The sequence below is a fragment of the Artemia franciscana genome, chromosome 4, assembly GCF_032884065.1.
Source record: "Artemia franciscana chromosome 4, ASM3288406v1, whole genome shotgun sequence".
Lineage (NCBI taxonomy): Eukaryota > Metazoa > Arthropoda > Branchiopoda > Anostraca > Artemiidae > Artemia > Artemia franciscana.
The window spans coordinates 4,434,825-4,459,830 of NC_088866.1; the positions used below are offsets into that span (position 1 = coordinate 4,434,825).

At 33.0% G+C, this 25,006-nt stretch overlaps 1 protein-coding gene across 1 annotated transcript in view; it reads right to left on the reverse strand.

Annotated features, from left to right (window-relative positions):
• LOC136025880 (NADPH--cytochrome P450 reductase-like) overlaps positions 1-25,006 on the reverse strand; it is a 116,208-nt gene that overhangs the window by 20,894 nt on the left and 70,308 nt on the right. The window contains exons 9-11 of the mRNA XM_065701921.1: positions 8,237-8,434; positions 1,454-1,614; positions 244-347 (exon numbers count right to left, since the gene is read on the reverse strand). Coding sequence (XP_065557993.1) covers positions 244-347; positions 1,454-1,614; positions 8,237-8,434 — 463 coding nt within the window. The remainder of the gene's footprint in view (positions 1-243; positions 348-1,453; positions 1,615-8,236; positions 8,435-25,006) is intronic.

Genomic DNA, 25,006 nt, shown 5'->3' on the forward strand with positions numbered 1-25,006 from the left:
ACAGAAGGTTATATTTATTTCAAGCGAAATCTTGCCGGCCGGAAAAGCGAAATTTTGCCAGCCAGAAAAGCAAGATCTTGTCGGCCAGAAGAGCAAATTTTTTGCTATTACAGAACGCAGAAGTGAATCGATAATTCTTTTCACGTGAACGTATCTTTTTATGAGGCAAGGAGAAATTGGACACCCAGAGCAAAAATTAATTCCTGTCAGAACCTACTAAAGGGATGTCGAAGAGGAACTAACCTTCACTCTTTAAAAAGGCTCTTTCCTGCAAAAATCCTCTAAATGGGGCGATTCCAGTACCAGGACCAATCATTATAATTGGAGTTTGGACACGAGGTGGCAGTCTGAAATTCAAATGTTAGAATTAGTCTATAGCTTTTCAAATATTTTATACTTACTATTACTTATTTATTCCATATATCATTTCATGTTGTAAAAAATTAGCAGAAACGAATTATTTGAGGAACCCTAGCTTCCTCAGATGCAATCCAGGGTCGCTAATAGCATATTATATAATAAAAATACTTAGATAAACTTACCAAATTATAATATTTTTTGTTATTATTATAAAAATACAAGCAGTAAAACCTATCGACCTATAAACTTAAAGAAGAAAAAAAAATCGCAACGTGTACTCTTTCGTGGGGGTCTGTGAAAATTAATATACCCTTTCCACCTGAATCGCAAAATTTGAAGCCACCTTGTCCCTCCTCCCCAAAAAACTTCTATTGAAGTCTACCTGTGATCAAGGTAAAATTAAATAGAATTAAGCCTAATTTCTCTAACTCTGTTGACAAAACGGTGTAAAATGATAAAAATTTTCAAAAAATATCGCCACTTAAAGACACTAATTAGATAAATCGCTAAAAAACCTGAATTTGACCCATATAACAAATTGACTAATTAGCCAATTTGATCAAAATTATACCAATATTGACCATTCTAGCTAAACACAACCACTTAATGATGGTAATTAGACAAATAAAAACACTTGAATTCGACCCATATGCCAAATCTGACCATTATTGACCCATTTAGTTAAATATGACCAGTTAAAGACACTAATTGGACAAATCGTAAACAAAACCGTGAATTTGAAAACAAGCCAAATTAACCAATTGGTGGATTTAATCACTATCACACCAGTACTGACCAATTCAGCCAAATATGACTACTCATACATTAATCGTACAAGTCGTTAAAGGAAGCCTGAATTCGAACAATATGTCGAATTGACCAATTAGTCCATTTGACCCACATTATACCAATATTGACCATTTTAGCTAAACATGACCACTGAAAGACATAAAGTAGATAAATAAAAAAAAAAAATTGAACAACATGACAAATTGATCCATTAGCCAATTTGAAAATTACTGATCCATTTAATCAAATATGACCAGTTAAAGACTTTCCAAAAAAAACGAAACTAAACACATCCAAAAAATACCTGAATTGTGATTTTCGGATATAACAGGGTACAGTGTGAACGACCCCATCTTCTGGTTTCTTACTGGAGAGCCAAGTGGTTGCCACTCCTTTGTTTATCCTACCCGTGGGGGTAGTGTAGCGAACAACAACAGCGGTTACATGAACGGCAGTCGGATGGACCTAAAATCATATTGAGATTCTTACATATTTATCAATCTATAAACTTTAAATGACACAAACGACTAACAGACATACATGTCCCTATGAAGGGGGGCTCCGGGACCAACTCCCCCTTCTTGAAATCTTGAAATCATTATGGTTTATTCGATATTTTCTTATAAGAGCTTGTGGACATACGTGCACATTAGAATCGAAAATTCCTTCTGACTAGTCTAAAAGATACTCAGCATCATATACATATATAATATAATTATACATATATATATATATATATATATATATATATATATATATATATATATATATATATATATATATATATAAATAAGTTGTCTGTGTGTGTGTGTGTGTTGAGTGACGTCATGTTTGGGTGTCGACTGACGTCATGTTTGTTGATTGACGAAATTACACACTGGGACATCGGGACACAAATGACAACCGGGACATTGGGAATATAAATGACGACCGGGACACTCAAAGAGAAAGCGACCGGGACACAAGGAATGTTCGATTAGCAATCACCATCAACAAAGCACCGGGACACAAATGACGACCGGGACACAGGGAATATAAATGACGACCAGGATACTCAAAGAGAAATTACAGACCGGGACACCGGAACACAAATGACGACCGGGACAAAAATGACGACCGGGACACCGCGACACAGGGAATATACATGACGACCGCGACACAAAAAGAGAAATTACAGACTGGGACACCGGGACACAAATGACGACCGGGACACAGGGAAACTACAACAACTGGGACGCCGGGGGCACAGGGGGATATATAAATGACGACAGGGACACAGGGAATGTTCGATTAGCAATCAACATCAACAAAGCTCAAGGGCAATCATTAGAATAATGAGGTATAGATCTGAATACAGATTGTTTTTCCCATGGACAATTATAACTCAAATGAAATGAAGGCTTGTAGTTGTAGCTTATTTTAGATTTTACTTACAACAAGTTTTGTGTTTTCTCTGTATCACTTCACTTCTGGTTTTTCATAAGGGGTCATAAAGAAGTTATTAATATTATAAATTATTTCTGTTAACGATATTTGCAAGTACATGCACCATAAAAGGTAAAAGAAAATATGAGTAAGAGCGATTGAGACGAAAGATGTTTCATTATCTCATCATTATTTCATCACCTAAAATGATTTTATCTACTGAAGAAACAATAATAAATAAATAATAAACAAACAATAAATAGTCCGTTATAAAAAAATTAAGAATTACAGATAAGTTAATTATAGTTAATCAAGTCAATTATAATAACAAAGTGATAAATAAATAAAATTAACTGATGAAATTAATTAAAAAAATAAATAGTAAGAAAATAAACTGCATACAAATGAAATAACAAATAAACAAACAATAAGTAATAATAAACAGAGTTGATAGATAAAACGGGATTTTTCTCAACAATAAAGGTAAATAAAAAACATGTACCACTAGAATCCAGCGCTGTGAATTATTTCATAATTAATTAAAATTAACAAATTTAATGAATTAACTTCCTCATAGTCTGTAGGTACAAACCTTCAGCAAGATACCACTCTAACTACAATTCATATATTCAACCTAAATACCAATGGTAATATTTTCTAGCTTTTTTCCTTCTATTAGTATATGCACTATATACCAAATTTTTAAAGTTATTAAATTCTTAAAATTTAATTATAAAGTTGTTGAAGTTATTGAAGTACCAAGGACATCAAATAAAAATACCTTGCTCTTGGTCTATTCATACCTAAAAACCGCCTTTGAATTTTTTTCATAATTATGAAGTTTTTAGGGCAGTATTACATTTTTGTCAGTGTTGCCACATAGCAGCTTTAAATTGAATAAGCAAAGCTAATTCATTAAATTTAACAACATTTTTCGTCCGTCAAATTCAAAAGTTAGTATTTTGTTGATTAACAAAAAAAACATACCTTCAAAGGAATCCACACCTTTTTAAACTTTTTAGTGCCGCATGTTTTTATCTCATTTAGTGCTATTTTTCAACCCACGTCTGTTCATTTCAAATTTGGCACTACCAAAAGCTAAATAACTTCTAATCCTTTCCATAGTCAACCTAGTCCTTTCAATAAAAATTGAACTCTTGATCTTTCCAAATTTTTTATATAGCCGCATAAGTTACATTAACTAAACTTTTTCGCATGTTGACCAATGGTACGATGACCAATGCTGACCATATGACCAACAGTAGCGCAGATACCGATCTCCTCATTCTCTGCCTTTGGCCAGAAGTACAAAGCGTGGTCAAATCATCCGACACTTCCTTTGTTTTTCCCTGATAAATCTAGGTACCCATTTGGAGCTAGTTCGAAACTGAATAAGCTTACAGAGTAAGATCGCTGACCACAGTTCCAAACCAAAAATTATTTCGCAGATTTAAATATCTTATGAAGGTTTACTCCTCTTTTATTTTCTTTGTTTTGGATATTTTTTTTAGAAGCTCTTCATTTTTGCAAATATAGTCTTTGCTGTTCTACCACTTTTTCTATCTCTGTTTTTACTATGTTTGTGTTTGTTCATTTGTTGTGTATCATAGCAGGCTCATAGATATACGCGAGAATTTGCTTTATGTGACGGGAGGGGGAAGAGGGTGGGGACAAAATAGACAAGGGCTAAGAGCTCATATGGCACTTGTGACGAGGCAAGAAGAGCTAAGAGCCAAGAGATCATATGGTATGAGCTCTAACAAAATTCTATGAATCAATAAATTGATTTAAAAAGGAAAATAAGAGGCTTAATGCCGGTCAGGATTTAAAATAAGAGCTCTGAGTCACGATGTCCTTCTAAATATCAAAATTCATTAAGATCCGATCACCCACTCGTAAGTTATAAATACCTATTTTTTTTCTAATTTTTCCTCTCCCTTTAGCCCCCCAGGTGGTCGAATCTGGGAAAACGACTTTATCAAGTCAAATTGTGCAGCTCCCTGACACGCCTACCAATTTTCATTGTCTTAGCACGTCCAGAAGCACCCAACTCGCCAAATCACTGAACCCCTCCCCCCAACTCCCCCAAAGAGAGCGAATCCAGTAATATTCTGTCAATGACGTATCAAGGACATTTGTTTATTCTATCCACCAAGCTTCATTCCGATTCCTCCACTCCAAGTGTTTTCCAAGATTTCCCCCTCCAACTCCCCCAATGTCAAAAGGTCTGGTAGGGATTTGAAATAAGAGCTCTGAGACATGAATTCCTTCTAAATATCAAATTTCATTAAGATCCGATCACCTATTCGTAAGATAAAAATACCCCAATTTTCACGTTTTCCAAGAATTCCGGTTTCCCCTCCAACTCCCCCCAATGTGACAGGATCTGGTCGGAATTTAAAATTAGAGCCTTAAAGCACAAGATCCTTCTAAATATTAAATTTCATTAAGATCTGGTCACCCTTTCGTAAGTTACAAAAACCTCAATTTTCAAAATTACCCCCTCCCCGAATCCACCAAAGGGAGCGGACCCGTTCCGGTTATGTCAATCATGTATCTAGGACTTGTGTTTATTTTTCCCACCAAGTTTCATCCGGATCCCTCCACTCTAAGTGTTTTCCAAGATTTTAGGTTTCCTCCTCCCAACTCCTTCCAATATCACCAGATCCGGTGGGGATTTAAAATAATAGCTTTGAGACATGATATCGTTCCAAACATCAAATTTCATTAAGATTTGATCAACCGTTCGTAAGTAAAAAATACTTCAATTTTTCTATTCCTTCCGAATTGACGGGCCACCACTCCCCCCCCCCAGATGGTCAAATCGGGAAAACGACTATTTCTAATTTAATCTGGTCCGGTCCCTGATACGCCTGCCAAATTTCATCGTCCTAGCTTACCTGGAAGTGCCTAAAGTAGCAAAACCGGGACCAATAGACCGACAGACCGACAGAATTTGCGATTGCTATATGTCACTTGGTTAATACCAAGTGCCATAAAAACGAATAAGTGTAGGAGAAGCATGGAAAATTCAACGACACGGATTTTTTTCTTTTTTATTGAAGGCATGGACCCTTAGCTCCCTCCCCTTCTTGCGTAGCTGCCTATGGCCCTAGAACATCAATTTTTCGATACCAGGACTCGAACCGCTGTCCTTACGGACATGGGACTTCAGGTCTAGCGTGCCAACCACTCGACGTACGGCCTACGGCCAACGTACGGCTCATGTATAAGTTTCCATTTAACTAGTTTAAACAAACATATTTCTTTTTTACTGTTCTTGGTAATTTAAGTTACATATTTTAACTTAATAATTTTTTCCCCGTTTAAAGTCTGAGCAAAACTTGTTCCTACAAAAAATTTTAATCCATCTTTATCTTCACGTCCATGTTTTTTTTTTAGTAATTTCGCGTTGAATATTTTCACGTTGGATTCACGTTTAATTTCGTAAAACTCCGAAGAAAAAAATGGGATACACCCTTTCTTTTTAGATGAACGATAAACAATTCTTTTGTACTTCTTACAGATTTTTTACGTGCTTCTTAAATGATAAGCACTTCTTAAGTCAAAGGTGACCAAAAAAGAATATGGCTGAACAGTGCCTTGTCTTTGGTGGGGTCTTTCATTTGTTTTCTTCATCTTCTTTTACGTCCATCTATTTTTCAAATTGAGATTTTTTTTTTACATATTATTTTCTTAAATTTTCCTTTTCTTTTTTTCCTTTTTTTTTTACTTTCTCTTAGAAAATAACATTACACACAAATTCCAAACACAAGGTATTTATGGTATTTATTATTATAGCTTCAAATCCATGATGTGACATGACGTGACACTTGTGACGTGACATTTGTGACGTAAAAATTAGTCGGTTTGTGATACGGTACATAAAAAGTTCAAACTCGTTTTTCATGGTGTCTTTATTGTAGAAGCTGTAAAAGATAATAAATTACTCAGTGTTGGTCAATTAGACATAGCTCCTCGTGGAACACCTTAATTTAAAAATATTTATTAGCTTAGATGGTGATGAAATATAATAGTAAATGGATTGTAATTGCAGAGTAACTCGCACAAAATATCCAGTAGAGGTCTTTAAGATGGGAAACATGCCAAGATATACAATAAAGTTCAATATTTACCAAGTATGGATTTTAAATAGTATAGTCTTCAGGTACAGGTCCTTTTGGAACCTACATTCAAAATAGGACATTAACTGTTCATATGAATTTGCATTTTTTTTTTCTTCAATGGAGGCGTTGTAGTCTAAGGATTACATGATTAAAATAAACCAGTAAATTAATCAGATTTTTTAATCGAGAATAGATGCTTGAGTTACACTCTATACGACGAAAGTGTTGATAAATACTGATGGTCATCTGGTCATCAGTTTTACAGATTCTGGTATCCATTCTTTCCTATAATTTATACTGATTGCTCTTGAAGTCCATAAGCTGTTATAAGTGTTACTAAAGTCATTGTTCGAAAAGGGACAAGTTTAGACCCTGAAACCTTGTCTGTTTTCTTTTGGGTGGCGAAAAACTTACTTTTAGGGAGAATGGTGGCACGCCAACAATTTCACTATGGCGGCATACCACTGGCTGGCGCTAATTTATCATTTTACGAACAAGTTTCCAATCTGTTCAGACACCTAATGGGGTTTAATGCTCAAACATGCTAAGCCTTTTTTAACAGGTTCAGGATCAAATATTCTCTTTCTTTCCCATAAATAAATATTGTATGTAAAAAATTGGCACCTAAACTAATTTACAATCTTTTTCCAGGGGGCTGTGGGGGAAATAATATTCAAAGAAGCAAAGTTATTAGACCTTTTGACTACCTTGAACAAACTGTATTTTCATTATTTTGATTAGTGTTGAGGGGGTCTTAAAAGGACAAGGCGAAGCAAAAGCACTGTTTTCTATGCATTGAAAATTTAAACGTAATGACCCAGCTGTTCCGTAGATATTGCCGATGCTGCTCTTTTGATAATAAACACGAACTTAGTGTATTTTGATTTTGTGCAACATCTACCTCAACATTTTCAAGAAAGTAGTTATAAGTAACTGTAGTAGCAGTTACAAGTTTTAAAAGTCATAATTTCAAGTTCTTGCAGTTAGAAATAATTACAATAATAGTCGCAGCCACAGTAAAATTTGTAGTAATAGTAGTAGTAGCAGTAGTGGCTCTCAAAGTGTCAAGGTAATATTTTACCCGTTCCTATGACATTGAAGATAAACTTTATTGATAAATTCGATGCATGATGGTGATCTATCGAATAGAGTAGAATTCGATTTGATGGTGATAAACAAACACAACTTACAAACAATAGGGAAATTTTTTTTCCAAGACAGTGGAATTCAATTCAGCCCTAGCATCCTTGCTTCAACGAAGTTCAACCAAGACTTCCTGGTTGAACTTTGTTCAATTAAGGATGCCAGGGCTGTTTAAATTTTTTTTTTTTAACAATTTAGTTCAATTATCACATTTTAATGTAAGTTTTTATATGCATAATTATTTTTTCTAGTGTTGTGCTGAAGATGGCCCTTGGGCATAGGGCCGAAATATCCACTGAATTGAATTCCACTGTCTTGGAAAAATTTCCCTATTGTTTCTAAGTTGTGTTTGTTTGATATGGAAAGGCAGTGTGACCTTTACTGCTATTTACCTTGGGTGACGATGAAATAGAGTAGAATCTTGCTTGTAATCGTGGCAGCAACTCACACACCATATCCAATGGAGGTTTACATGACGGAAAATCTTCCAAAATATGCAATAAACTTCTGCAATCATCCAATACGAACTTTTGATAATATGCTTTTCCTTCTGGATTATTTGAGGCCAATAGCAATAGCTTTTCTTTGTCCTGTAAAGTATAAGTATATTAAAATAATATGAAAACGAAGTTTTTAGACAGAGAGATAGACGGAAAGAGGATAAAACTAGCTGTATCGACAAGGACGGGGGGGGGTCTATGTTTTTATAGGCATATTCCAATAAAACCACCACCACCACCCCAAACAAAAATATCAAAATATATTTGGGAAGGAGCAAATTATAGTGAGGGCACAGACTATCCTGTGCCCAAACTGACGCCATTGGATTAAACTGTTGTTTCTGATTCTCTGGGTTATTAAAATCGGACAAATACTATTTAGACAAAAAAATGTTAATATTTGGGTAGATATAATCATACAGCAAAGCTTCATAGGGGGAGGAGGGCATGTATTGCGCAAATGGCATGTGCTGGTAAACAGAGAACTTTGGTTATAGATCAGTCAAGTTCAGAATCATTTAACCCAACTTAAGGGATTCCTACTGAAAAATATTTTGACTCACAACTTGTCAATCAGTTGAAAAAAATGGCCTAAAGCACTAAGAACATTACAAAAAGGACATTTTTGTTCCCTTCATCCGTCCAAGGTCTATTAATACATGTAAACCATGACTTTCTGAAACCGCTCTTTAATTGTTTTAAAATTACGATGCTTTTAGGACTGTGACGTTAAGCCGTGAAAATATATAGCAAAAGTAATTACTTATGCACACACACACACACACATATATATATATATAATATATATATATATATATATATATATATATACTAGCTGTTGGGGTGGCGCTTCGCGCCACCTCAACACCTAGTTGGTGGGGCACTTCGCGCACCCCCAAGCCCCCCCGCGCGCGTAAGTCGTTACGCACCATATTAGTTACGCGCCATTGTAGTTGTGTCCCTGTGTCCCACCTGTGAATATAGATAGATTTATATATGTGTTTCAAACTACGTAAAAATTGCGAATATACAACATTTTTGGCTTTCCCACTACTGGAAGCTTTCCGTTTCCAATTGCCAGCAATTGATCTGAAAATGTTTGACCAGAATCATCGTTTTGCAATCGGACACGCATATTTGTAGTTAATTTTAATATTTTTACGTGTGCCCATAAATTAGAATTTTTCAGGCAAGCATTCATTTCGTCTGCAGGAGTTAAACTACGTAAAAATTGCGAATATACAACATTCTTGGCTTTCCCATTGTCTGTGCATATACAAAGCCGTATGCACTAATAATGACGTCATATGCAAACGCTCTTTTTACAAACAAACAAACATGCATACACACAACTCGTTTTTATATAGATAGATAGATAGATGGATACAATACAAATTAACTGCGTAAAACTTGCGAATATACAACATTCTTCGCTGTCCAATTATCGCTGCATATAAATAGATTGTCAGGTTTACCGACCCTCGAACATGCAACGTACAATTGTCCATGGGAAAAACAATCAGTATTAAGATCTATACCACATTTTTCTAATGATTGACCTTGAGCTTTGTTAATGGTGATTGCAAATGCTAATCGAATTGGGAATTGCAATCTTTTAAATTGAAAAGGCAGATCCGTTGGAATCATGGGAATGCGAGGAATAAGAACAGCCTTACCCTCAAAATGCCCTGTCAAGATTGTCGCCTTTATTAGGCTTTCCATTGTTTTTTTTACGGCAAGTCGCGTGCCATTGCAAAGCTTTGGTGGGTCGCCTATTTTTAGTTGTAGCACGTGTGGTGGAAACCCTGAAAGATATATGGAATTTAAAAATTCAGATGGATAATTAACCGCTTCATTTGGTTCCAAAACTGTGTCGACTGACTTGCAAAGGACTGCCTGGTCTCGAATCTTGGTCAAAACAATATTGTTGATTTCGTGGACGTCTATATTTTTGGGTGCGAAATGTTATTTTGTACATACGACAATAGATCACTCGTACTGTAACTTTGTTCACGATCCAATTCTACACATGTCGAAACAGCAGCGATACGGTTAGGTGAAGGCATTCCCAAATCCTGAAGAGGTTTGTTTGCCATACGTACGCACAAATCTTCTATAATAACTAAAGTGTCGTTATAAATTTCTGATGTAAAATCAAAAGTCATTTCTGACGTCTCTAACTGTTTTCGATGGAGTATATCTTCGGACATTTTTGACTTATATTTTTCCCATAACTCTGTAGGAGCTGATGGAGAGCAAGTGTACGAATTTGACTTGGGGTTGACGTTTCGCACGCGTCATTGATGCAGTTATCCCAGTGTTGGTCATTCTCCAATAAATTCAGAGCTTGGCATGCACTACGGTAAGTGTCATGTATAGTACCGTTTACAGTTCTCAAATACTCAAAGGATGTCGGACCGGGTACATTCACCAAAAGCAGGCGTAGAAAGAAGCATTCATGTTGATTGGGGTGAACGGTGTAGAGTCTTCCTATCGTGGTATCTTTGAAGATGGTAGGTTGGCCGTAAACCCACTGGTTATCTACTTCGATGGTGGTACCGTTGCCATTGTAGGTTTTTCAGTCATTTTACAATTAGAAATTTCTCTTTCAACGGTCTTCTTACAATTAAAAATTTGTCTTTGAACGATATTCTTAAATACCTGTGTCCTGGTCGTCATTTATATTCCCTGTGTCCCGGTCGTCATTTGTGTCCCGGTATCCCAGTCTGTAATTTCTCTTTTTTCTTTTTTCAGTTTTCTTTTTCTTCTTTATTTTTCAGCTTCACTATGAAATACATATCGCCGAACCTTTGTTTTTTTAACTAAAATCTGGTAGTCATTGATGACCTTTTCCAAGTCAAAATCCCAAACCCAATCATCATCGCTATCATTTTCAATTTTAATATGTTTTGACTCTCGCTGTCCAGGTGGATCTTCATCTAACTGCGCGGTTTTGCGTTCTTTAGCCTCAAGCCTGTTTCCTTGCTGTTCTTTTGATTCCTCGGCACGCTTTCTTTTCTGACTTTTACTATCAGCAGCAAGTTTTTTGGCATAGACTCTTTGAGCATCTTCATCAGTCATTGTAAACTTAAACATTAATAGAATTCTACGCGAACATATGTCTTATATAACTTGAATGACGTCACCTTCAAAGCAAAAATGATGGCAACTAATTTCATGACGTCAGCCGAAACATGACGTCACCTGATCCACAGATCCACACACAGACACCTTATTTTTATATATATATATATATATATATATATATATATATATATATATATATATATATATATATATATATATATATATATATATATATATATATATATATATATATATATATATATATATATATATATATATATATATATATATATATATATATATATATATATATATATATATATATATATATATATATATATATATATATATATATATATATATATATATATATATATATATATATATATATATATATACAATATATATATATATATAAATATATATATATATATATATATATATATATAAATATAAATATATACATATATATATATATATATATATATATATATATATATATATATATATATATATACAATATATATATATATATATAAATATAAATATATACATATATATATATATATATATATATATATATATATATATAATATATATATAATATATTATATATATATATATATATATATATATTTATATATATATATATATATATATATATATATATATATATATATATATATATATATATATTTATATATATATATATATATGTATATATATATATATATATATATATATATATATATATATATATATATATATATATATATATATGTATATATATATATATATATATATATATATATATATATATATATATATATATATATATATATATATATATATATACAATATATATATATATAAATATATATATATATATATATATATATATATATATATATATATATATATATATATATAATATAAATATATACATATATATATATATATACTAGCTGTTGGGGTGGCGCTTCGCGCCACCCCAACACCTAGTTGGTGGGGGCGCTTCGCGCCCCCCCCAAGCCCCCCCGCGCGCGTAAGTCGTTACGCGCCATAATAGTTACGCGCCATTGTAGTTGTGTCCCTATGTTATATAAACTTGCGAATATACAACATTCTTTGCTGTCCCATTGTCTTTGCATATAAATAGATTGTCAGGTTATCCCCCTGTTTCCCCCGGTGTCCCCGTTGTAGTTGTGTCCCTGTGTCCCGGTCGTCATTTATATTCCCTGTGTCCCGGGTCCCGGTCATCATTTGTATCCCGGTGTCCCGGTCTGTATATACATTCGTTTTTTAGTTTTGTTTTTCTCCTTTATTTTTTTCCTTTTTTTTCTTTTTTAGCTTATTTAGATTTTTAGATTTTTTAGTTTTTTTTATTAGTTTTTAGTTTTTATTTCTTTTTAGTTTTTTTGTCCCGGTCGTCATTTATATCCCCCTGTTTCCCCCGGTGTCCCCGTTGTAGTTGTGTCCCTGTGTCCCGGTCGTTATTTATTTTTTAGTTTTTTACCTTTTTTTAGTTTTTTTAGTTTTTTAGCTTTTTTATTTTTTTTATTAGTTTTTAGTTTTTTTGTAGTTTTTGCCTTTTTTTTAGTTTTTTTAGTTTTTTAGCTTTTTTATTAGTTTTTAGTTTTTTTTTGTAGTTTTTGCCTTTTTTTAGTTTTTTTAGTTTTTTAGCTTTTTTATTTTTTTTATTAGTTTTTAGTTTTTTTTGTAGTTTTTGCCTTTTTTTAGTTTTTTCAGTTTTGACGTCACCTGATCCAGTTTTTTCAGGTGACGTCACCTGATCCACGATCCACAGATCCACAGACAACTTATTTTTATATATATAGATAGTTTTTTTTTTTTTACTTATGTCCTGGTCGTCATTTATACTCCCTGTGTCCCGGTGCTTTGTTGATTGCTAATCGAACATTCCTTTTGTCCTGGTCGCTTTCTCTTTGAGTGTCGTCATTTATTAGTTTTTTCCTTTTTTTTTTTTAGTTTTTTATTGGTTTTTACCTTTATTTTAGCTTATTTTTCAGTTTTTTCCTTTTTTTTAGTTTTTTTTTATTTTTTATTTTTTTTATTTTTTTACCTTTTTTTAGTTTTTTTAGTTTTTTTAGTTTTTTAGCTTTTTTACTTTTTTTATTAGTTTTTAGTTTTTTTTTGTAGTTTTTGCCTTTTTTTAGTTTTTTCAGTTTTTTTTTTAGTTTTTTATTGGTTTTTACCTTTATAGTTTTTTTAGTTTTTTAGCTTTTTTATTTTTTTTATTAGTTTTTAGTTTTTTTTTGTAGTTTTTGCCTTTTTTTAGTTTTTTCAGTTTTGACGTCACCTAATCCAGTTTTTTCAGGTGACGTCACCTGACACATCCATCCACACATCCATCCACACATCCACAGACAGACAACTTATTTTTATATATATAGAAGATATATATCTATATACTAGCTGTTGGGGTGGCGCTTCGCGCCACCCCAACACCTAGTTGGTGGGGGCGCTTCGCGCCCCCCCCAAGCCCCCCCGCGCGCGTAAGTCGTTACGCGCCATAATAGTTACGCGCCATTGTAGTTGTGTCCCTATGTCCCACCTGTGAATATAGATAGATATATATATATATGGTTTTAACTACGTAAAACTTGCGAATATACAACATTCTTTGCTGTCCCATTGTCTTTGCATATAAATAGATTGTCAGGTTTACCGACTCTTGAACATGCAACATATAATGGTCCATGGGAAAACAATCTGTATTCAGATCTATACCTCATGATTCTAATGATTGCCCTTGAGCTTTGTTGATGGTGATTGCTAATCGACCATTCCCTGTCCCGGTGTCCCGGTCGTCATTTACATCCCCCTGTTTCCTCCGGTGTCCCCGTTGTAGTTGTGTCCCTGTGTCCCGGTCGTCATTTATATTCCCTGTGTCCCGGTCGTCATTTGTATCCCGGTGTCCCGGTCTGTATATACATTCGTTTTTTAGTTTTGTTTTTCTCCTTTATTTTTTTCCTTTTTTTTTCTTTTTTAGCTTATTTAGATTTTTAGATTTTTTAGTTTTTTTATTAGTTTTTAGTTTTTTTTTCTTTTTAGTTTTTTTGTCCCGGTCGTCATTTATATCCCCCTGTTTCCCCCGGTGTCCCCGTTGTAGTTGTGTCCCTGTGTCCCGGTCGTCATTTATATTCCCTCTGTCCCGGTCGTCATTTGTATCCCCGTGTACCGGTCTGTATATACATTCGTTTTTTAGTTTTGTTTTTCTCCTTTATTTTTTTCCTTTTTTTTTCTTTTTTAGTTTATTTAGATTTTTAGATTTTTTAGTTTTTTTATTAGTTTTTAGTTTTTTTTTCTTTTTAGTTTTTTTGTAGTTTTTACCTTCTTTTTAGTTTTGTTAATTTTTTTTTTTACTTATGTCCTGGTCGTCATTTATACTCCCTATGTCCCGGTGCTTTGTTGATTGCTAATCGAACATTCCTTTTGTCCTGGTCGCTTTCTCTTTGAGTGTCGTCATTTATTTTTTTCTTTTTTAGTTCTTTTAGTTTTTACCTTTTTTAGTTTTTTTTAGTTTTTTAGATGAAAATTTTTTTTAGTTTTTTCCTTTTTTTCTTTTTAGTTTTTTATTGGTTTTTACCTTTATGTTAGCTTATTTTTCAGTTTTTTCCTTTTTTTATTAGTTTTTAGTTTTTTTGTAGTTTTTGCCTTTTTTTAGTTTTTTCAGTTTTTTTTTAGTTTTTTATTGGTTTTTACCTTTATTTTAGCTTATTTTTCAGTTTTTTCCTTTTTTTATTTTTTTTTAGTTTTTAGTTTTTTTAGTTTTTTACCTTTTTTTAGTTTTTTTAGTTTTTTAGTTTTTTAGCTTTTTTATTTTTTTTATTAGTTTTTAGTTTTTTTTGTAGTTTTTGCCTTTTTTTTAGTTTTTTTTGTTTTTTAGCTTTTTTATTAGTTTTTAGTTTTTTTTGTAGTTTTTGCCTTTTTTTAGTTTGACAACTTATTTTTATATATATAGATAGTTTTTTTTTTTACTTATGTCCTGGTCGTCATTTATACTCCCTGTGTCCCGGTGCTTTGTTGATTGCTAATCGAACATTCCTTTTGTCCTGGTCGCTTTCTCTTTGAGTGTCGTCATTTATTAGTTTTTTCCTTTTTTTCTTTTTAGTTTTTTATTGGTTTTTACCTTTATTTTAGCTTATTTTTCAGTTTTTTCCTTTTTTTTAGTTTTTTTTTTATTTTTTATTTTTTTTAGTTTTTTACCTTTTTTTAGTTTTTTTAGTTTTTTTAGTTTTTTAGCTTTTTTACTTTTTTTATTAGTTTTTAGTTTTTTTTTTGTAGTTTTTGCCTTTTTTTAGTTTTTTCAGTTTTTTTTTTAGTTTTTTATTGGTTTTTACCTTTATAGTTTTTTTAGTTTTTTAGCTTTTTTATTTTTTTTATTAGTTTTTAGTTTTTTTGTAGTTTTTGCCTTTTTTTAGTTTTTTCAGTTTTGACGTCACCTAATCCAGTTTTTTCAGGTGACGTCACCTGACACATCCATCCACACATCCATCCACACATCCACAGACAGACAACTTATTTTTATACTAGCTGTTGGGGTGGCGCTTCGCGCCACCCCAACACCTAGTTGGTGGGGGCGCTTCGCGCCCCCCCCAAGCCCCCCCGCGCGCGTAAGTCGTTACGCGCCATATTAGTTACGCGCCATATTAGTTACGCGCCATTGTAGTTGTGTCCCTGTGTCCCACCTGTGAATATAGATAGATTTATATATGTGTTTCAAACTACGTAAAAATTGCGAATATACAACATTCTTGGCTTTCCCATTGTCTGTCCATATACAAAGCCGTATGTACTAATAATGACGTCATATGCAAACGTCCTTTTTACAAACAAACAAACATGCATACACACAACTCGTTTTTATATAGATAGATAGATAGATAGATACAATACAAATTAACTACGTAAAACTTGTGAATATACAACAGTCTGTTCCGAAATACAACTAACTTCGTAAAACTTGAGAATATACAACATTCTTCGCTGTCCAATTCTCGCTGCATATAAATAGATTGTCAGGTTTACCGACCCTCGAACATGCAACGTACAATTGTCCATGGGAAAAACAATCAGTATTAAGATCAATACCACATTTTTCTAATGATTGACCTTGAGCTTTGTTAATGGTGATTGCAAATGCTAATCGAATTGGGAATTGCAATCTTTTAAATTGAAAAGGCAGATCTGTTGGAATCATGGGAATGCGAGGAATAAGAACAGCCTCACCTTCAAAAGGCCCTGTCAGGATTGTGGCCTCTATTAGGTTTTCCATTGTTTTTTTTACGGCAAGTCGAGTGCCATTGCAAAGCTTTGGTGGGTTTATGTTACGTAACAATATTATTGGTACGCCTATTTTTAGTTGTAGCACGTGTGGTGGAAACCCTGAAAGATCTATGGAATTTAAAAATTCAGATGGATAATTAACCGCTTCATTTGGTTCCAAAACTGTGTCGACTGACTTGTAAAGGACTGCCTGGTCTTGAATCTTGGTCAAAACAATATTGTTGATTTCGTGGACGTCTATATTCTTGGGTGCGAGAATCGCTCTTTCACTTAGCCATTTATTATTTTTATAATTTTTTAGAATATTCGGAAATATATTTTCAATCAATTCATTTTTGGACGTCACTAAATTACAGAAATCAGCAGGTAGTTGTATACGTCCTGAAATTGAGTCTACTGGGAGCTTTCCGTTTCCCATTGCTAGCAATTGATCTGAAAATGTTTGACCAGAGTCATCATTTTGCAATCGGACACGCATATTTGTAGTTAATTTTAATGTTTTTACGTGTGCCCATAAATTAGAATTTTTCAGGCAAGCATTCATTTCGTCTGCAGGAGTTGATCTAGGTATTATAGGTAATGTTTGCCTGAAATCTCCTGCAAGCAATATTAATGTGCTGCCAAAGGGTTTCGAATTCCCTCTTAAATCTTTCAAGCATTGATCCAGAGCCTCGAGCGATTTTTTGTGTGCCATTGTGCACTCATCCCAAATAATAAGTTTGCATTGCTGCAATACTTTACCCATCCCAGATGATTTGGAAATATTGCACGTGGGAGTTTCTGTAGAATGCAAGTTCAGAGGCAATTTCAAAGCGGAATGAGCAGTTCTTCCACCAGGCAGCAATGTTGCGGCTATTCCGGACGACGCAATTGCCAACGCTATATCATTTTTAGATCGAATTGATGCCAGAATCAGTTTTATCACAAACGTTTTACCAGTACCTCCTGGCGCATCCAAAAAGAAAATTTCTCCAACGTTGTTATCGACACAATGCATTATCGTATCATAAATGTCTTTTTGTTCCGACGTTAACTTGGAAATGTTATTTTGTACATACGACAATAGATCACTCGTACTGTAACTTTGTTCACGATCCAATTCTACACATGTCGAAACAGCAGCGATACGGTTAGGTGAAGGCATTCCCAAACCCTGAAGAGGTTTGTTTGCCATACTTATGCAAATATCTTCTATAACAACTAAAGTGTAGTTATAAATTTCTGGTGTAAAATCAAAAGTCATGTCTGACGTCTCTAACTGTTTTCGATGAAGTATATCTTCGGACATTTTTGACTTATATTTTTCCCATAACTCTGTAGGAGCTGATGGAGTATTCCACGTGTAATACGAAGGCACTTCAGTATACAGCAGTTTTTTCGCAAAAGAATCATTTTTGCAAAGCGAAAAAAAAGCTGTTAATGTTGTATCCGGTGGATTCAGGACTCTTTGTTGCACGTTGGTTTCCGTGAAATAAACACGTTGACCATTCTGTAAATGTACCGCTAAGTGAACAACAGCTGGACTACGTTCATGTATCGGAAATGAAAGAATTCGCCAAACAGCTTCATTACTGCTTATGTATCTTCCAGCCTGATATTCTACGATTTCATCGAAATCTTTGATTTCGGACTGCAAGCCAAAAACTGCCATGTCACTGCCTTTGTTGACGTATTTACATATATATTTTATTGCCTTTACGGAGTTACAGTATTCAACGTTTATATGTGCATTAATGTTTTGGATAATAAAGGGGAATATGGAACAACCCACTGGTTATCTACTTCGATGGTGGTACGTTACGCTTCTTTATTATTGCTGTTTTACCGCCATCTTCAGTAGATCTTCTTCTATATTGTGGGTAACCATCATTGCCAGTAATTGTTGTGGGTACTAAAAGTCGAGGATATTGCTTTGTGCACCTTCCTTTGGCCATGCATGGTGAATTTTCGTTCAGTGCACCGCAAGGTCCATGTATCATATTTTTTACAATAATATCATGTAACCCCTTATCGACATTTTTATCAGGTATTTCAGCGGAAATCACATCATCAATTTCGTTTGAAGTAATTTTTTTATGTAGCCAGATTAGTATATGTGCGTGTGGCAAACCTCGTTTTTGCCATTCCACTGAGTACATCCAGCATCGCACTGAACCAAACACTTCATGTTTTACAAGGTAGTTTATCAGTGATTTCAACTTTTGCCGGAAGACACGTGCCGTAATGTCATGCCTATGAACCGCCGATTGTCCTTGAAGTAAAAGCTGCAGTATCTCGTCCCAAGATTGATTACATGTAAATGTAATAAATAAATCTGGACGACCATAGAGACGAACATACGCAATAGCATCTTGAGCATATTCATGCATATGACGTGGACTGCCAGCATATGACGAAGGTAAAATTGTTAATCTTCCATCGTTTGTGGTATTACCGTCATTTATAACTGCATCTCGCAATGAATGTATTGTTCAGAGCGGAGCTTGGTCTGATTCAGGCGGATATATAGCAAACGTTCTGATTCAATTTTTGCATACATATCCACGACAAATTGGTGAAACAATTCACGGCATTTTAAAATATAATTTTCATCATCCTGCCGAATCATTAGTCTATAGGAATAATAATGCATTGCACTGCATTTCTTATTCATTTCTTTGTTAGTGGCTGGATTCATCAATTTAATATTAAAGTGATAGCCGTCGGCTCCATCCCAAAAAATGATAGGATATTGTAGGGCATCGTAGCATCGATGAGTTTCAGCAATTCTTAACAACTGGGCGTTTCGCTTATGTAGAATAATATCTCGAGGTAAAAACTGATCACCGACCATAACGATTGCCACTTCGTCGATAGTCGGAGCATTGTATCTACGCACATGTTGGCCAGGAGGCGTTTTGTCAGCGGAAATAACAATTTTATGAGTATCAGTAGGCATCAAATCGATGGCTGTTTTGAACAGACGCACTAAATTATTATTTTCGTGGAAAAGATGTTGCAATTGGGAAACGATTGTCCTTTCAACGTTGGGAGAAGTTTCGCAACGTGCATTCAATTCAGAATTTCTATCACTGATGAAGTACAATTGTAAAAATTTATGATTCTCGCCTAATAATGGTAGAAGGGACCCTGCTTTATGATAAATTTGCCCTTTTACTTTGAAAGTAGACATAAATTGATCTGGATTTTCGATTTGGGCTCCAAACGACGTCATTTGGAAACATGAGTTGTATTGTCTGATTTTTGACAAAAAACGCTTAGATTCTGACGTAGTTCCAGTAAGGAAAGTCTTCAATGGCTCTGGTGGTGCAGCCAATAGAGGAAGTTTAACTTTTCCTGAGGCGCAACACATTCCATTGTTTCACCATTGAATTTCAAGGCCTTGCAATAGGGACAAATTTTAGACATTGTCCCGATTTGAACACAGCTACTCAAGCTATAATCATCGACTGGGTTGTACCTGAATGCCAGGCGATAACTTTCAAATTGCTCTGATTCCTCGGCACGCTTTCTTTTCTTACTTTCTCTATCAGCAGCAAGCCTGATTTCTTGCTGTTCTTGTAATTCCTCGGCCCGCCTTCTTTTTTCACATTCTCTTTTAGCAGCAAGTCTGCTTCTGCGTTGCTCTGGTAGTTCCTCGGCATGCTTTCTTTTTTCACTTTCTCTTTTAGCAGCAAGTCTGCTTTCGCGTTGCTCTGGTAGTTCCTCGGCATGCTTTCTTTTTTCACTTTCTCTTTTAGCAGCAAGTCTGCTTTCGCGTTGCTCTGGTAGTTCCTCGGCATGCTTTCTTTTTTCACATTCTCTTTTAGCAGCAAGTCTGCTTCTGCGTTGCTCTGGTAGTTCCTCGGCATGCTTTCTTTTTTCACATTCTCTTTTAGCAGCAAGTCTGCTTCTGCGTTGCTCTGGTAGTTCCTCGGCATGCTTTCTTTTTTCACTTTCTCTTTTAGCAGCAAGTCTGCTTTCGCGTTGCTCTGGTAGTTCCTCGGCACGCTTTCTTTTCTGACTTTCTCTATCACCAGCAAGTTTTCTGGCATAGACTCTTTGAGCATCTTCATCAGTCATTATAAACTTAAGCATTAATAGAATTCTACACGAACATCCGTCTTATATAACTTGAATGACGTCACGCCTTCAAAGCAAAAATGATGCCTTCAAAGCAAAAATGATGGCAGCTAATTTCATGACGTCAGCCGAAACATGACGGCGAACATATGTCTTATATAACTTGAATGACGTCACCTTCAAAGCAAAAATGACGGCAACTAATTTCATGACGTCAGCCGAAACATGACGTCACCTGACACATCCATCCACACATCCATCCACAGACAACTTATTTTTATATAGATAGATATATAGATATAAAAATAAGTTGTCTGTCCGTTACGCTAGATTATATCTTCTATATATATAAAAGAAAACAAACTAGAATGTAAAAACTGGAAATTGCATAAATATTTCGAAATATTTTGACAATAGATAAAAGTAATTCGAAAAAGAAAAATAGTAAAAAACTAAAAAAAAACTAAGAGAAAAAACTAAAAAAAAAAAATTAAAAATTAAAAAATTAAAAAAAGAAAAAACCTAAAAAGAAAAAACGTAAAAAAATAAAAAGATAAAAAACTAAAAAAAAACTAAAAAAGCTAAAAACTAAAAAAAGAAAAAACTAAAAAAAAAACTGAGAATTGCACAAATATTTCAATATATTTTGACAATAGATTAAAGTAATTCGAAAACCTTAAAACAGATACCCCAATCACTTTAAATTAATCAAGTATTCAATAATACAAAAAGTACTAGCAGTTACCGTAGTACATTGGCTTTGATACTCTCTTTCGAATTCGAAGGATGTGAGTTCAAGCCACTTTGCGGTAATCTACTGGACATCCAATTACTGCTGGAAATACAAACTCTGGTTCTTTAAATATATATATATATAATAAGCTAAAATAAAGGTAAAAACCAATATAAAACTAAAAAAAAACTGAAAAAACTAAAATAATGCAAAAACTACAAAAAAAACTAAAAACTAATAAAAACAGTAAAAAAGCTAAAAAACTAAAAAAAACTAAAAAAAATAAAAAAAGGTAAAAAACTAAAAAAATAAAAAATAAAAAAAAACTAAAAAAAAGGAAAAAACTGAAAAATAAGCTAAAATAAAGGTAAAAACCAATAAAAAACTAAAAAGAAAAAAGGAAAAAACTAAAAAAAATTTTCATCTAAAAAACAAAAAAAAACTAAAAAAGGTAAAAACTAAAAAAACTAAAAAAGAAAAAAATAAATGACGACACTCAAAGAGAAAGCGACCAGACAAAAGGAATGTTCGATTAGCAATCAACAAAGCACCGGGACACAGGGAGTATAAATGACGACCAGGACATAAGTAAAAAAAAAAACTAACAAAACTAAAAAGAAGGTAAAAACTACAAAAAAAACTAAAAAGAAAAAAACTAAAAAAAGGCAAAAACTACAAAAAAAACTAAAAACTAATAAAAAGCTAAAAAACTAAAAAAACTAAAAGAAGGCAAAAACTACAAAAAGAACTAAAAACTAATAAAAAAGCTAAAAAACTAAAAAAAGGTAAAAAACTAAAAAAAACTAAAAACTAAAAAAAACTAAAAAAAAGGAAAAAACTGAAAAATAAGCTAAAATAAAGGTAAAAACCAATAAAAAACTAAAAAAAAAAACTGAAAAAACTAAAAAAGGCAAAAACTACAAAAAAAACTAAAAACTAATAAAAAAAGTAAAAAAGCTAAAAAACTAAAAAAAATACAAAAACTAAAAAAAGGTAAAAAACTAAAAAAAATAAAAAAAAAAAAAAAAAAATAAAAAAAAAGGAAAAAACTGAAAAATAAGCTAAAATAAAGGTAAAAACCAATAAAAAACTAAAAGAAAAAAAGGAAAAACTAAAAAAAAATTTCATCTAAAAAACTAAAAAAAAACTAAAAAAGGTAAAAACTAAAAGAACTAAAAAAGAAAAAAATAAATGACGACACTCAAAGAGAAAGCGACCAGGACAAAAGGAATGTTCGATTAGCAATCAACAAAGCACCGGGACACAGGGAGTATAAATGACGACCAGGACATAAGTAAAAAAAAAAAAACTATCTATATATATAAAAATAAGTTGTCTGTGGATCTGTGGATCGTGGATCAGGTGACGTCACCTGAAAAAACTGGATCAGGTGACGTCAAAACTGAAAAAACTAAAAAAAGGCAAAAACTACAAAAAAAACTAAAAACTAATAAAAAAAATAAAAAAGCTAAAAAACTAAAAAAACTAAAAAAAGGCAAAAACTACAAAAAAAACTAAAAACTAATAAAAAAGCTAAAAAACTAAAAAACTAAAAAAAGGCAAAAACTACAAAAAAAACTAAAAACTAATAAAAAAAATAAAAAAGCTAAAAAACTAAAAAAACTAAAAAAACTAAAAAAGGTAAAAACTAAAAAAACTAAAAACTAAAAAAAAACTAAAAAAAAAAGGAAAAAACTGAAAAATAAGCTAAAATAAAGGTAAAAACCAATAAAAAACTAAAAAAAAAAACTGAAAAAACTAAAAAAAGGCAAAACCTACAAAAAAAACTAAAAACTAATAAAAAAAGTAAAAAAGCTAAAAAAACTAAAAACTAAAAAAAAACTAAAAAAGGTAAAAACTAAAAGAACTAAAAAAGAAAAAAATAAATGACGACACTCAAAGAGAAAGCGACCAGGACAAAAGGAATGTTCGATTAGCAATCAACAAAGCACCGGGACACAGGGAGTATAAATGACGACCAGGACACAAGTAAAAAAAAAAATTAACAAAACTAAAAAGAAGGTAAAAACTACAAAAAAACTAAAAGAAAAAAAAGCTGTTGGGGTGGCGCTGTTGGGGTGTAGCTGTTGGGGTGGCGCGAAGCGCCACCCCAACAGCTAGTATATATATATATATACTAGCTGTTGGGGTGAAGCTTCGCGCCACCCCAACACCTAGTTGGTGGGGGCGCTTCGCGCCCCCCCCAAGCCCCCCCGCGCGCGTAAGTCGTTACGCGCCATAATAGTTACGCGCCATTGTAGTTGTGTCCCTATGTCCCACCTGTGAATATAGATATATATATATATATATGGTTTTAACTACGTAAAACTTGCGAATATACAACATTCTTTGCTGTCCCATTGTCTTTGCATATAAATAGATTGTCAGGTTATCCCCCTGTTTCCCCCGGTGTCCCCGTTGTAGTTGTGTCCCTGTGTCCCGGTCGTCATTTATATTCCCTGTGTCCCGGGTCCCGGTCATCATTTGTATCCCGGTGTCCCGGTCTGTATATACATTCGTTTTTTAGTTTTGTTTTTCTCCTTTATTTTTTTCCTTTTTTTTTCTTTTTTAGCTTATTTAGATTTTTAGATTTTTTAGTTTTTTTTATTAGTTTTTAGTTTTTATTTCTTTTTAGTTTTTTTGTCCCGGTCGTCATTTATATCCCCCTGTTTCCCCCGGTGTCCCCGTTGTAGTTGTGTCCCTGTGTCCCGGTCGTTATTTATATTCCCTGTGTCCCGGTCGTCATTTGTATCCCGGTGTACCGGTCTGTATATACATTCGTTTTTTAGTTTTGTTTTTCTCCTTTATTTTTTTCCTTTTTTTTTCTTTTTTAGTTTATTTAGATTTTTAGATTTTTTAGTTTTTTTATTAGTTTTTAGTTTTTTTTTCTTTTTAGTTTTTTTGTAGTTTTTACCTTCTTTTTAGTTTTGTTAATTTTTTTTTTTACTTGTGTCCTGGTCGTCATTTATACTCCCTGTGTCCCGGTGCTTTGTTGATTGCTAATCGAACATTCCTTTTGTCCTGGTCGCTTTCTCTTTGAGTGTCGTCATTTATTTTTTTCTTTTTTAGTTCTTTTAGTTTTTACCTTTTTTAGTTTTTTTTTAGTTTTTAGTTTTTTTAGTTTTTTACCTTTTTTTAGTTTTTTTAGTTTTTTAGCTTTTTTATTTTTTTTATTAGTTTTTAGTTTTTTTGTAGTTTTTGCCTTTTTTTTTAGTTTTTTGTCCTGGTCGCTTTCTCTTTGAGTGTCGTCATTTATTAGTTTTTTCCTTTTTTTTTTAGTTTTTTATTGGTTTTTACCTTTATTTTAGCTTATTTTTCAGTTTTTTCCTTTTTTTTAGTTTTTTTTATTTTTTATTTTTTTTAGTTTTTTACCTTTTTTTAGTTTTTTTAGTTTTTTTAGTTTTTTAGCTTTTTTACTTTTTTTATTAGTTTTTAGTTTTTTTTTGTAGTTTTTGCCTTTTTTTAGTTTT